Below are 13,209 nucleotides of genomic sequence, written 5' to 3' on the forward strand. Positions count from 1 at the left end.
AGGTACATGTGCCCTTGGAGTGAAGCAAAGGCCAGTGGGATTTTTTTATTATTAATTAAAAGCTTATTTTTATTGAAGTCAAATTTATATTCAATACTACTCAGAGATGTTAAGAGTACAATTGGATGTATTCTTTCAAATGTATATACCTAATAACGTACCATTTTACATTCCCACCAGTAAGGTATGCATTGTTTCATATCCTCACTTATACTTGTCTTTCAGTTTAATCATATTACTGGGAATGATATGGCTGGTATCTCATAGGGTCAGTGGGATTTTAATGGAATTTTCTGTATTTGCTACAAGTAGGACAGATGAGAGCAATAGGAGGATCCTGGCTGGCATCAGTCAGACTCCACACTTGCCTTCTCCCTGTCCTTCATCAACTTCTGCTATTTCCTTCATAATCTCCTCAAAATCAGACCCCTTACCATTTTCAGAGTTATCACAGTATATCTGACAGTTTCTTTTCTGGGGTTGAACCCTTGAACCGAGGTCAAACTCCAGCTCCTGTTCCAGAAGAGAGGGGATCCTTGAGGGCAAACGGTATCAGGAAAGGCATCTTCCTCTTACCTCCACCTCATCTCAGCCTTTTGGCCTCTTTCAGGAGTTTAATTTCACTGATGGTGCAAGTCAGAGCAGACGCCGTGGCCATTCTATCATGCGGAACAGAAAGCCCTTTGGGTATTGAAGATGATTTCCAGGAATCATAGGACTTAATCCAGTGATCATCAGAGCTTCATCAAGATACTATGAGATAATATGAAGTCAAGGATGACTTCAGTGTTTTGAGTCTAAAAGGCATCTCTCTGCTGATCCTTAGGCTTTCATCTCCAAAAAACCGTTAGTTTATGGGAGCTCTCCAGGGTACTGGACTTCTGCCTGAAACCATCTTTGCCTAGCGTTCTATGACTGCATCTAATTAATATCTCTGTGTGTTTTGAACATTGTGCTCCTGATACCAGCTTTTAATCCCAACTCTAGTTCTGCATGCCTATGACTATCTTTAAGACATCCCCTCTACTTTTCCACCTCCTCAGCCACTATGTTAGGTTAAGCTACCATGGTCTTCCAACTTAGTGCTTCTCAAAGTTTAATGGGCAAATGAATCACTTCAGGATCTTGTTAGAATGCAGATTCTCATTCTAGATTTGGGGAGGGACCAATATTCTGCGATTCCAACAAGCTCATATGTCAGTCTGATGCTGCTCGTTTATGGATCACACTAAGTAGCAAGGCATTAACTAATTTCCCCACTACCACTCTTGTCCCTCAACGCTAGAGTTACCATTTTTAAAACAAAACCTTTCAGAGAATTCTAGTTAGCTTAGAATGAAATCTAGTCTCCTTGTGGCTAGAAGACCCTTGCTGCATGAACTGGCATCTGTTCATCTTCCCTGCCACCCTAGGGACATCCTTCCCCTCATTTTCTATACTTCAGTCTCCTGGAACTTCTACTACACTTACAGAGGATCACATTCTTCCCAACCACAGAGCTTTGTACATGCCATTTTCCCTCCTTGGAACCCCTTATTTTTTGTGGGACTATCTCTTTCTATTATCTAGGGATCAGTTTAAATGCTCCCTTCTTAGAAACATCCAATTGGAAGGTGAGCTCCATGGGGATAGAAACATGTCTATTTTATTCCTTTTCTAGTCTCAGCACATAGTACACACTATGTGTGGTATTGAAATACCACAAGTTCTACCCAAACTGGTCCTGAGTAACATAGGTTTTGTTGTTGTTTGTTTGTTTACCAGTTTCAAATAGATAACTTGGTTTTCTGGCTGGTACTCCAATCACTGATTGCATCCCTGAACAACTGCCTATAGCTTTCTTTCTTTCTTTTTTTTTTAAGATGTATTTATTTATTTTAGAGAGAGAGAGAAAAAGAGAGTGAGTGCAGGGAGGGGCAGAGGGAGAGAATCTTCAAGCAGACTCCCCACCGAGCAGGAAGCCTGATGCGGGCTCCATCTCATGACCCATGAGATCATGACTTGAGCCGAAACCAAGAGTCAGATGCTGAACCAGCTAAGACACTCAGGCATCCCAACAATTGCCTATAGCTTTCTAACTGCTTTATCTCTAGATTTCCTGCATGTTAACCCATTTTATTCTCCATCATCAGTTAATGAACCTGAAACACCCAAATATGCCTATGCCCTAATAATGCCTAGAACCTTACATGGCAAAAGTGGCATTGGGGATATAAGTGAAGGATCTTGAGATGGGAAGACTTTCCTGAATTATCTAGGATCAAAGTCAAAGAAAGGTGATGACAAAAGCAGAGATCAGAGAGAGAGAGATTTGAAGTTGCTATGCTGCTAGTTTTGAAGATGGAGGAAGGGGTCATGATCCAAGGGATACCGATGACCTTTAGAAGCTTGAAAAGGCAAGGACTTCTTATCTCCAGAACCGTAACATAATAAATTTGTGTTGTTTCAAGCCACTAAATTTGTGGCAACTTGTTACATCAGCAGTTGAAAACCAGCACAGTTAGTAACACAGAGAACATTCCAAAACCCAAGTACCAGCCAGATACCAGCCAAGGGTCATCTCTGCAAGCAGGTCCTTCTAAAGAGCAGCATCAGTCTACAATATTAACTCTCTCCTATACAAGCCTACAGCCAGCCAATCATCAAACACGTGAGAGGAATCAGCCAAGATCAGCAGGGCTGTCTACCCACACCACAGCCAGCTGCAGAAGTATGAGTGAGTCCAGCCAAGACCAAAAGAACTTCCCAGTATATTATTATTGTGGGCAATAACATTAAACATATTTTAAGCCACTGAATTTCGTGATGGTTTGTTATGTAGTGATAGCTAACTAACTCACATGGAATTCAAGGCCTTTGAATAGGAATTCATGAACCCAACCCATATACCTCATCTTATCTCTTGTTCAGCAACTATTTTATTTATACTGGTCTATGTCACATCAACCAGTCTTTGTTCTTCCTATCACCATACTTTCCTCCATGTCATCCCCTTATCTGGAGTGCCTTTTTCATTCACATCTTTGCCTACTGTTTCAGAATGTAATTGACAGGCATTTGGCATGTACTTTTTGTAAGCATCTGACTTTCCAAGTCTAGTCAACTGATGCCATTTGGAATTTGGTTAGGATCATGCAGTGTGTTACTAGTATTACAGAGGCTTTTAAGTCATTGCCATCTGCAAGCTCTCAAAAGAACAAGTACTTTAGGAAACATTTTCCTCTTAGATAAGAAAGTAGAGTTGGTGGGAGAACTGCCAGTTATTTTTTCCTATTAGTGAGAAGGAGGTTTATTGATTCTTTGAGTGCTTATGGGGCTCTTATTTTTTCAGTCCCATAGCCAAACTGTCTGGTACTCTCATTGGCACTTTATTATTGTATTTATAAATGCTAAGAGCTCATCTGGCCCAGAGTTAGGCAGCTTGTTGTATTTCCTTGCCATCTAAGAGTTAAAGCTAGCTACAAAGTCTTAAAATCAGCCAGTGCTCTGAGGTAAGAGCTGCAAATCTTGTTGACAATCACAGAACGGCAAATCAGCAAATACTCTTATTGGGTTGTAAAAAAGAAACACAACAACCAATATTTATGGACTGCTTACTATGTTCCAAGCTTTGGGCTCACTTATGGAGACAACAAAGGTGAATCATACAGAAATAGTCCTTAAACTTATGGAATTTGTAATATTGTATAAAAACAATAGTTAATGTCAGAAGCAAATAATATCCCTAGGTCAGCAATGAAATAGAAAGGCACTTGAAAATGAAAAAAAAAAATCTAACAATTATGATGTCATCTTAAGGATATCCTAATATCTTCTGTATGATATGACCTATACATTTCTAATTTTTGTGCCAATATTTCATAACAATCCCATCCTCAACAATATTTATTGAGTACTAACTGTATCCTAGGCACTCTGTTTGACACCGAAGAAAACATGAAGAAGACCAATATAGTCCCAGCCCCCATGAATCATGCATTCTATCTAAACATTAATAGCAAGAACAAAATATCTGGCCCACAAAAGTGTGGTTCATATTACATTATTTGTATATTCTGCATTATTGCAATGTTTATATTTTGTTAAATCATCAAATACACTCCTAAAAATTGTGTTATTTTCTGGCTGAACTCTTTGATAGAAGGAGAGACGTAGATTAAGTGGATGGTCAGAGTTAGATTATGAATGAACTGCAAGAATGAAAGAGCAGACCTTGGGACTTTTGGTGATGTTTTCAATGGACTACCCAAGCATCTCACTATTTGTATAATGAATGTTGTGAAAAGAGCACTGCACTTGAAATCAAGAGTACTTGGTGTCCCCTTTGCCATGGAACACAGCTGTGTGGTTTTGGGCAAATGACTTCAGACCTTTTGTCTCCTGTAAAAACAGGAATTTCAGCTCTGCTCAGCTCAAAAGATCTGTAACTCTCTGATCTATTTTTCCCATATAGTTGTTATTGACATTCCTCTGTGACTTGTGAAAGTTTAAATTTGTCAGAGAGAACTGGCTATCTCGACAAAGAATTGTCAGTAAAGTCATGTGTCACTACTATTCATTTCAGTGGCAAGAACATGAGCAGCAAAGTGCATTTACTAATTAACCAGGGCCTCTTTGTTTTTAGGCAAACAGGATTTGGGGCACTAGCCCAGTAGGATCACTGACTGTGAAAGCCTGTTTTGGCCACTGCTTCAGAGAGAACACTGAGCTTCAATTTCAGGATGTTAGCCCTGGCACAGGCACCAGGACAGAGAGTGAGAGGGTGCTAAGGCGTGTGTGGCCTTTGTAATTCTGCTCACCCACAGACCAGTGGACTGAAAATCATGCATGAGTTTGCCTTAAATTTTTCTGCTGCGGAGCATGAATGGTTTCTGCCTCAGCAGCCCGGGGAACCCCTGGGGATATAGCCTTTTCAAGTCAGTCACCTTAAAAGCCACCAGGGGTCGGTTAGGGAGATTTCTTAGCTTGAAAATGTAAAGAGGAGTCAAGCAAAATGAAAAATATAAAAATGTTATTAAAATCCCCTGCAACAAATATGGATGCTTTAAGAATTTCAGGGTACTTTGTGGAGGGGAGCCCATCCAATTGCTTCTCACTAGGGAATCTTGCACATGAAACCCTTGACAGCACCAAATTGATGGCTCACTCCTTAAACCCTGGGTGAAGAATGATGACATGGGCAAATAAATATTAATGAAGCCATCTAGGGCATCAATATTTATAAAGGACTATTAATGTGTAAAAGGCAGAGGGCAGGGGGGGATAGAGGGCACCCTCTGCCTTTAGCTGCTACCTGGCTGCAAAGGAACTCTTAAGGAAACTACCTCCCCAGAAACCCATTCTCTCCCCACTCCCAGCCCTTCTAGACCTCATTATTTAGAGTCAACCTCTTGTTTTTACCAAAGGTACATTTTGGTTACCCATCGCTAAGTATCTCCTCCTCCCATCTTCATGGCAAATATCTAATCCAGCATGACATCTCTCGTGCCCCTGTGGATTCCCAAGTGTTTTGGTATCTGTCAGGCTGCTCAGGAAATGCAAGCACTTTTTAATTTTAGCTCGAGTAAGACACAGTGTGAAGGTGAGTCTGTTCTGTGCAAAGAAGCCGGCGTCCTGGGGTTGTTAGGAAGATTAAGTGTTATAAGGGTTGTTAGTAGGATTAAAAGAGCAAATGTACATGAAGTTCTTAGTGCAGCCTCAGACGTATGGGAGGCATTGGTACACTTTACCAGCGTATTCACAGGGCCCTGGCCAGAACCCGATGGCACACTCAAACCAAATAATCCCAGGAGGGTTTCATAAAGGGTCTACAGGTCTTTACAAAGGTATAGAGCAGTGTGTAAGGGTTAAAGACAAGGGATATTGCAGTACTGTGGGGATAGTGAAGCTCTAAAGGGGTTAGGGCGAAGGGAGGGAGTAGTTCCCAGAACCCAGAAAGGGCTGCAGGGAACCGCCTCCCCCACCCCCATCGGAGATGAGGTTTTCTTGAAGGAACACTGCCAGCCCTTGTGATCTGAAGGGAGGGAGCCCCACACCCTGGGGAAGAGATGCTGCTCCTTGTCTCTTCTCCTTCCTCCCTCCCTCAATTCCTGCCAGTACCTCCTTTCAGCTGAACCCAGCTCGAAGGGAACCTGTTTTTACGGTCGACGTGGGTCAGCCTTCCAGGGCTCAAGATAGGGAGGACAGGCAAGCAGAAATTACCCAGGAGAGCTAACATTAGAATCTCACATGTCCCCACTAGCTGAGGAGACAACTAGTCAATCTAAGGTGGTGGTTGTTTTTTTTTGTTTTTCACCTTGATATTCTTTTTTAATTTTAATTTTTTATTTAAATCCAATTAATTAACATATAGGGTATTATTAGTTTCAGCAAGCTCAGTTAAAGATCTACCGACTAGCCAACAAGACACAGCATGGGAAATGGGAATATTGCCTGGCGGGTCACTGCAGTAAGTAAATAAGAAACTACATTTTGTTAGGACCTCCGTTACATGTAAATAGTGCTTCTAAACCAAATGAGAGTTTGAAAACAATTTGTTCTCTCCAAGTAGTGCTTTCTCTTTTATGTTATTTATTCAGCAAACACAGATAATAAAAAATTTACTCAGTGCTCTTCTGAATTCATCATAGTTCCTGATCCAGTTGAACCCCATTGAATAAAAATTCTATTTTGGTACGTCTCAAAGATCCAGTCAAATAATTCTGGGATATTCAAATTTGGAATTTGTATTCGTTTGTGAGGGCCACCACAGCAAAGTAGCACAACTGAATGACTTAGACATGTGCTGTCTCATGCTTCTGGAGCTAGCCGTCCAAGATCAACCTGTCTGCAGGGCCGCGGTCTGTCTGAAGGCACTAGCAAAGATTCTAGATCTCTTTCCTAGTCTCTAGTAGTTCCTTGACCGGTGGGTGGCAGCATATTCCAGTCTTCACATGGTGTTCTCCCCGTGTGCATGTCTGTCTCTGTGTCCAAATCTCCCCTTTTTATAAGGACACCAGTCATATAAGGCCCACCTGAATGACCTCACTTTAGCTTGGTTACCTCTGTCAAGACCCTATGTCCAAATAAGGTCAAATTCTGAAGTATTGAGGGTTAGAACCCCAACATATCTTTTTTGGGGGGGACACAATTCAACTCCTAATAGAGTTCTTTGGGCCAACGTTTCCTCTTCAGGGCAGACAGTAAGAGCTGGCTGTGTGGGGTTATCTCTGTGTCCCACTTCCGTCGAGCTATGTAGGGGAATGATAGGTTGTAGCTGGGGATGGCTTCATGAAACAAGGCGCCCCAAGGGAGATGACTCCCTGCTATTAAGGAGCAAAGAATAAGAGCAAAATTAATATAAATCAGCCAGTTTAAAGGGAATCCAGAGTGGCATATGAGAACAAAGCTCTCCATTTTATAGTAGCAGCAGGACACAGAGCCCCTTGGGGACTTGCAGACTGAGAGCCCCTCCTGGGCACTCATGGAAGCAGCCTGTGCCAGAGCAGCCATCAATGTCCCCCTTCCCCCTGCCACAGAGCACCCCCCTAAAGTTTCCGGGAGTCCACAACACATCTAGTCCAAGCCAGACCCTACTGGAAACAGTTTAGACCACCAACTCCAGAACAACTTGAACGTGGTTAGCCTCTTACTTCCTCACCAACCTCTGGCCCCTAAAATCCTTGGTCAGTGACAAAAGGCAACCTGTTTTCTCTCCCCTTCCTGGGGCCCCTCTTCCTCCTGTTCCACCCTCACCCCCAGTATCTCCTACCCTTTCATGGATGCCTTCTCCCTTTCGTTAAGCACAAAATGAATGTTAATATTTCCCAGGATTTTGTCCTTGGCCCATCCACTTTTCTTCCCGTGTCCAGTCCAAGGTTCACCTTCTTCGGTGCCCTGGTTGCAACCACAGTCCACCTTCAATTTCTCTGTTCTCCTTGTCTGCGTCAGACAGAGCCCTGCATTTGCTCTAGTAAACCTCCTGCCACAGTGAATGTTTTCATCTCCTTCACCAAACCATGTCTTGTTTGTCATTGTATTTCCTGGTGCCTCAGAATGATTGACACGTGATTGTCACTCAATAAATATTTGCTGAATTGTCCAGGACAAAACGACTCCAAAGTATTTATCTCACCAGCCCTCCCAAGCTTCAGACGCCTCCTTACATCTGCCATCTCGTTGTTCCTTAGGTGCCCACGTGTCCCAAACTGCACAACTCCCAGTCTGCTTTGCTACCCCTGGATGGCCCAACGGTCACCCTCACGGCCCACACCGTAGCCTGAGAAGCCATCCTTTACTGCACTCTGTTTTCAGTCAATCATGAGGCCCTAAACATTTCTCAGACATACCCCCTCTCCAGCCCGCCCCCCCACTAGATACAGGCTCTAATAGGCGCTCAAAAATATTTGTTCGGTGAATGAATCCTGCTAACGCCCAAGTTCACTGTCTACTTCAGTTATCTGTGCTGCTTCACAAACCTACCCAAATCCTAGTGGCTTAAAACAACACTCATTTCTTACTCTGACAGGTGGTTCTTGGGCTGGTCTGGCCTGGGCTCGCTTATGTGGTGGCAGTCGGGGGGTTGCTGGAATGGCTCTCCGAGCGGGGTGCGTCGGTTCCCCAGCTTTTCTCTCATCATCCAGTAGGCTTGCCCGACTTCTGTGTGGCATGGGGCTCTCTGAGCGCCCAGGGGGAGAACCTGAAGCTGCTTGGCCGCTTAAGGCCTGGGCTTGAAAGTCACGTTAGGTCACGCCTGCTGCATTCTACTGATAAAACCCAGTCACAAGGCTCGGTCCAGGTCAAGGGTGTGAAGGATAAAAACCTCTCCACAGGAGGAGTGGCCACATCACACGACAGAGGGGTGTGAACACAGGAAGACATGGCTCATAGGAGGACGGTCACACCATCCCTCTCAGCTTCCCGGAGCAGCCTCCAGCTACCTGAGCTTACACACACTTCAAGTCTGCTTTCCACATAGCTTCCAGAACCATCTTCCCAGAGCACAGATCTGATCCCACTGTCATCTTCCTTCATTTTCTTCCAACAGACAGAAGCTGCCAACAAGATAGCCTTTGAATAGACACGATTATAGCTGTAATTACAGCTCCATCTACCTTCCACTGACAGTATTTGGTGTAGCGCAGACAGTAATGCCTGGACACGCGTCCCCAGGGGCCGGCTCGGATGGGCCCCTGCAGCGCTTTGTGCATGGCCCAGAGACACCCCCACTGGGTGCGGCCGCTGCAGCCTGTGGTTGCTTTTACGACTTGGCCATCTCCCCATTTCGACTGTGAACTGAAGTCTTACAAACTGGGGAGTGGCAAAGGGGAAAGCGGCACAGAAGGAAGGTTCAACACCAAGGGCAGGCCGTTGGGAAAAGGCAGAAGCTGTGGGGGGTGGGGGGTGGAACAGGGACCCCCCCTCCTGCTTCAGGGCTCTGCCAGTCACTAAGACAGTCCGTGAATCTGGAATTAGGGAGAATGTATGCTTTCCTTATCTTTTTGTTCGTGTTTAATTTCAATTTCTGGATTGTCAGTGTTGAAAGAGATGCAGGCATCTTAAACGCTTTTGCTAACAAGCTTCTGGGAGCCAAGTGGCCCTCATTAGCATCTTGGGGAAGCACTTCCCCAGCACCCACCAAATGCTCCTGTGCAGCGTCCCCCGGTTCTATTCCCACACAGGCTGTGTCCTCAGAGCACCCGGCAGGAGATGATGGAGAATCCTGAGATGGAAGGAGTGCAGGATGGCCTCAGGTGCGGGAAATGCATCTCTGCGGATTCCGTTTGCCCAGTCCATGGTTCATGGTTCAAAGCTGTGGGATTAGGGCGGGTGGCAGATGGCTCGTGTTTACAGGGAAAGGTTGTAGGAACAAGTGGGCAGAAGGGGGGTTCAGCTCAACATGCACCTCCTCCAACCTTTATTCGTGGATCCCAGCACCAGGGGAACACTCGGAGGTTCTCATTGTTCTGAACGAAATGACAGAGGGCAGGGTGTTAGCAGCTTAAATGAAGAATTAGATGTGGATCTTGGACAATGGGGAAACCAGAAAAAGGATGTGCACTGGGGCCAATCGGGGTGGGGCACCCAGAGCCAGGTGTCCCCTGTTTGAAGCCTGGGTGCTTCCCTACCTTACCTGGCAAGGTGAAGGGAGCTAGGATGCCCATATGATGGCCGCCAAGACAGATAACCCTGGAGCTTCAGAAACCTGGGATCTTGGAAGACGAAGACACTAGAAGACGACAGACATCCAGCATGGAAGGAATGGAAGTGGCGGGGGGGGAGGCAGATACATCTGCCAGCTAACTCTGCCTTTGCTCTGCTTGCAACTAGAACCTGAGATAGAATTTTTGCAAGTGGGGATGACAGCTCCCACCCACGGAACAAGGTTTTCTAATGTAACCAGGGTCTCTTGCTCAACCAGTTTAGGTACAAAGACCTACCACTTCTAGAGTGGTCCTAAGGTCCAAAACTGTAGGCCCCTCATGCCTCCATTAGCAGGAGGTCCACACCTTCCCTCATCATGTCATCCTCCATGGTATCTAGAGCCCTGGGGGCTCCCCCAGCGCAAGAGATCAGTCCTATCCCTCCTACCTCATGAGAGAAACCGGAAGTCTGGTCATCCCATTAAAGGACCTCTCCTCTGCTGTGGCCCACTGAATGGCATAACTAGAAGACCAGCATCCCTGCAAGGTTTTGCTCACTTTAAGAAAAACCCCACATCTGCAGCAAACATCAAGCTTCATGTGGCAGTGATTTGGGGGCAGGACTCACTCTCCTCCATCTGCCCTAGAGCTGTAGCCCCTCCCTGTGTGTCAGGATTTTATTTACTTATCTGACAGAAAGAGCACAAGCAGGGGGAGCAGGAGAGGGAGAAGCAGGCTCCCTGCAGAGCACGGAGCCCGACGCAAGGCTCAATCTCAGGACCCTGGGACCATGACCTGAACCAAAGGCAGATGCTTAACCATCTGAGCCACCCAGGTGCCCCAGCTTACTTCTTTTTAAGCAATCTCTACACCCAACCAGGGGCTCAAACTCATGATCCCGAGATCAAGAGTCACATGCTCTTCCGACTGAGCCAGCCAGGGGCCCCTCCATAGCAGGCTTCTTAATCACACCTCTTTGACAGCCCCTTCCACCTAGTCTGGCTATTATTTCTCTAAACATCTCTTTCTCTGTCATTCAGGAGTCTCAGAACTTGTAAAGTGCCTGATATGTATTGTAAGTATTTGTTGAATGAATGAATGAAAGAATGTTACTTTAGGAAATACCTAAAATCCCAGCTTATATTTATATAGGCCTGCAAGTGAGTCAATGGGGAATGTAGACAACAAAAGTAGGCTAAAATCTTCAAGTTATGTAGGAGGCATCAAAAGATGGTATTTTGTTCCCTTGCTTTGATCATTAGAAAATATATATTCAAATATTTTTTAAAAGATAGATGGCTTTTTCACTCTGCAGTTATTCGTTGAAGTGGCTACTATGATTTTACATGAGGAACCTGAGGCTCAGGTTGGTTGAGTGACTTGACCAAGGTAACACAGCGAATAAGCAGAGGAGGTAGGTCCTATCCTGAGACTCTCTGCCTTCAAGTCTCTTTCCACTAGGCCACAGTGATTCCTTGGGACCCTTCACATAAAACCATTGATTGATTCATTTGCTAAGCTCCTAGCTTGGATTAGGCACTGTTTTAGGAATTAGGGATAGAAGGATTCAGAAAATCTATCCTCTGGCAGCACAGAGAGGAGTGATCCATCCTGCCTGGTGGGTCAAAGAAGGTTTACAGAGCAGTGGCATCTGAGCTAGGCCTGCCTCTCCTGACTAAGCCAATAAATCCCCTTTTTGACATAAACTAGCACAAGCAAGAAGTAACTTGCAACTAAAAGTTTCCTCAGACATGTTATTTGGATGTGCCAGAATTTATTAACCAATCTAATACTGTTGGACATTTAGGTTGTTTCTGAAATTTCACTATTATTACTAAGATTATGATGAACCCTTTTTTTAAAAAAATTTTATACTAAGTAATCTCTACACCCAACACGGGGCTCAAACTCACAATCCAGAGATCAAGAGTCACATCGTCCACTGACTGAGCCAGCCAGCCATCCCTATGATGAACCTTTTTGCATATACATGTTTGTGTCATGTCTCAAAGGGTCCGAGGATATGTCTTTGATCCCTGTTACCATATTGCCTTCCAGAAAGATTAATCAATTACTCTTTCACCATAATTGCAAAAGAATGCCAATTTCTCTCCAACAACCTACTTCCTAATTGCAAGGTCCTGCATTAGGATCAGGATAATATGCATAAAAATGCCTTACAAATAGTTATTAAATTTTTATTCATTATCACAGAACTTTTCTCTTAAGAGGGGCAACTGTCATGTTTTGAGTGTTTCCTACGTGCCAGGCACTATACCAAAAATTTTACAGGCATCATGCTTTTTGAATTTCATAACAACTCTTTAAGAGACTAATTTTTTTAATTGAAGTGTAACTGACATACAAAATTGTTAGTTTCCTGTGTATAACACAGTGATTCAACGTTCATAAACATTGCAAACTGATCACCACAATAAGTCTAGTTACCATCTGTCACCTTACAAAGTTAAAACAATATTACTGACTGTATGCTGCAAGGGATTCTTATTATCCCCATTTTATAAGGGAGAGAACAGGCTCATAGAATTGAAGCAATTTGTCCAAGGTCAAATGCAAAGCCAGCGCTGGAACCCAGGTCAGTCTGACTTCGGATTCTCACTCTTACCATCGCTTATGTAAGTGGCATATGGAAGTACGAAATAGTGGGGGTGTGAGACACACACATAGTTAACAATACTACCAGGCAAAGTTAGATAACAGGCAAGTTCAATAGACGGATATGCAAGGCAAATGTGTGCCTTTGCTAGGATGACTCGGCCCCAGCTCTGACAGCAGGTGAAGGTGGAGAAATAGGTGGCCTGCAAGATACTGCTCCCCCAAGATATTTCCCTCTCCTTTCTTCCCCACCTCCAGGTGCACCCCAACTCATTGTGAGCATCCCTCCCTCACCAAAGACTGTGCTGCAAATGTTCCAGGACTTCTTTCATCTCATCCTCATCAAAATTCCTTGGTTCATAAAAAAACCTAAAAGGTGTTAAGTTTCCTCCTTTTTCTTAGTAGTAGTTAATTATTACAGAATTATTACCCCCCCCAAAGACTAGTTTTTCCCCCCTGTCTACTTCTCTTG

At 44.3% G+C, this 13,209-nt stretch overlaps 1 protein-coding gene and 1 long non-coding RNA gene across 2 annotated transcripts in view; one reads left to right on the plus strand and one right to left on the minus strand.

Moving 5' to 3' along the window:
- The window catches only part of LOC141372822 (uncharacterized), a 37,313-nt gene extending 30,808 nt beyond the window's left edge, over nucleotides 1–6,505 (plus strand). Inside the window, exon 6 of the long non-coding RNA XR_012378281.1 lies at nucleotides 4,625–6,505. This is a non-coding gene — a long non-coding RNA (uncharacterized lncRNA). The remainder of the gene's footprint in view (nucleotides 1–4,624) is intronic.
- ZNF706 (zinc finger protein 706) overlaps nucleotides 1–8,517 on the minus strand; it is a 46,958-nt gene extending 38,441 nt beyond the window's left edge. The window contains exon 1 of the mRNA XM_073893060.1: nucleotides 8,499–8,517. Coding sequence (XP_073749161.1) covers nucleotide 8,499 — 1 coding nt within the window. The 5' untranslated portion in view covers nucleotides 8,500–8,517. The remainder of the gene's footprint in view (nucleotides 1–8,498) is intronic.
- Between the last annotated feature and the right edge of the window lie 4,692 nt (nucleotides 8,518–13,209).

The sequence above is a fragment of the Callorhinus ursinus genome, unplaced genomic scaffold, assembly GCF_003265705.2.
Source record: "Callorhinus ursinus isolate GAN/ISIS: 27379988/994484 unplaced genomic scaffold, GSC_fseal_2.0 scaffold5, whole genome shotgun sequence".
Lineage (NCBI taxonomy): Eukaryota > Metazoa > Chordata > Mammalia > Carnivora > Otariidae > Callorhinus > Callorhinus ursinus.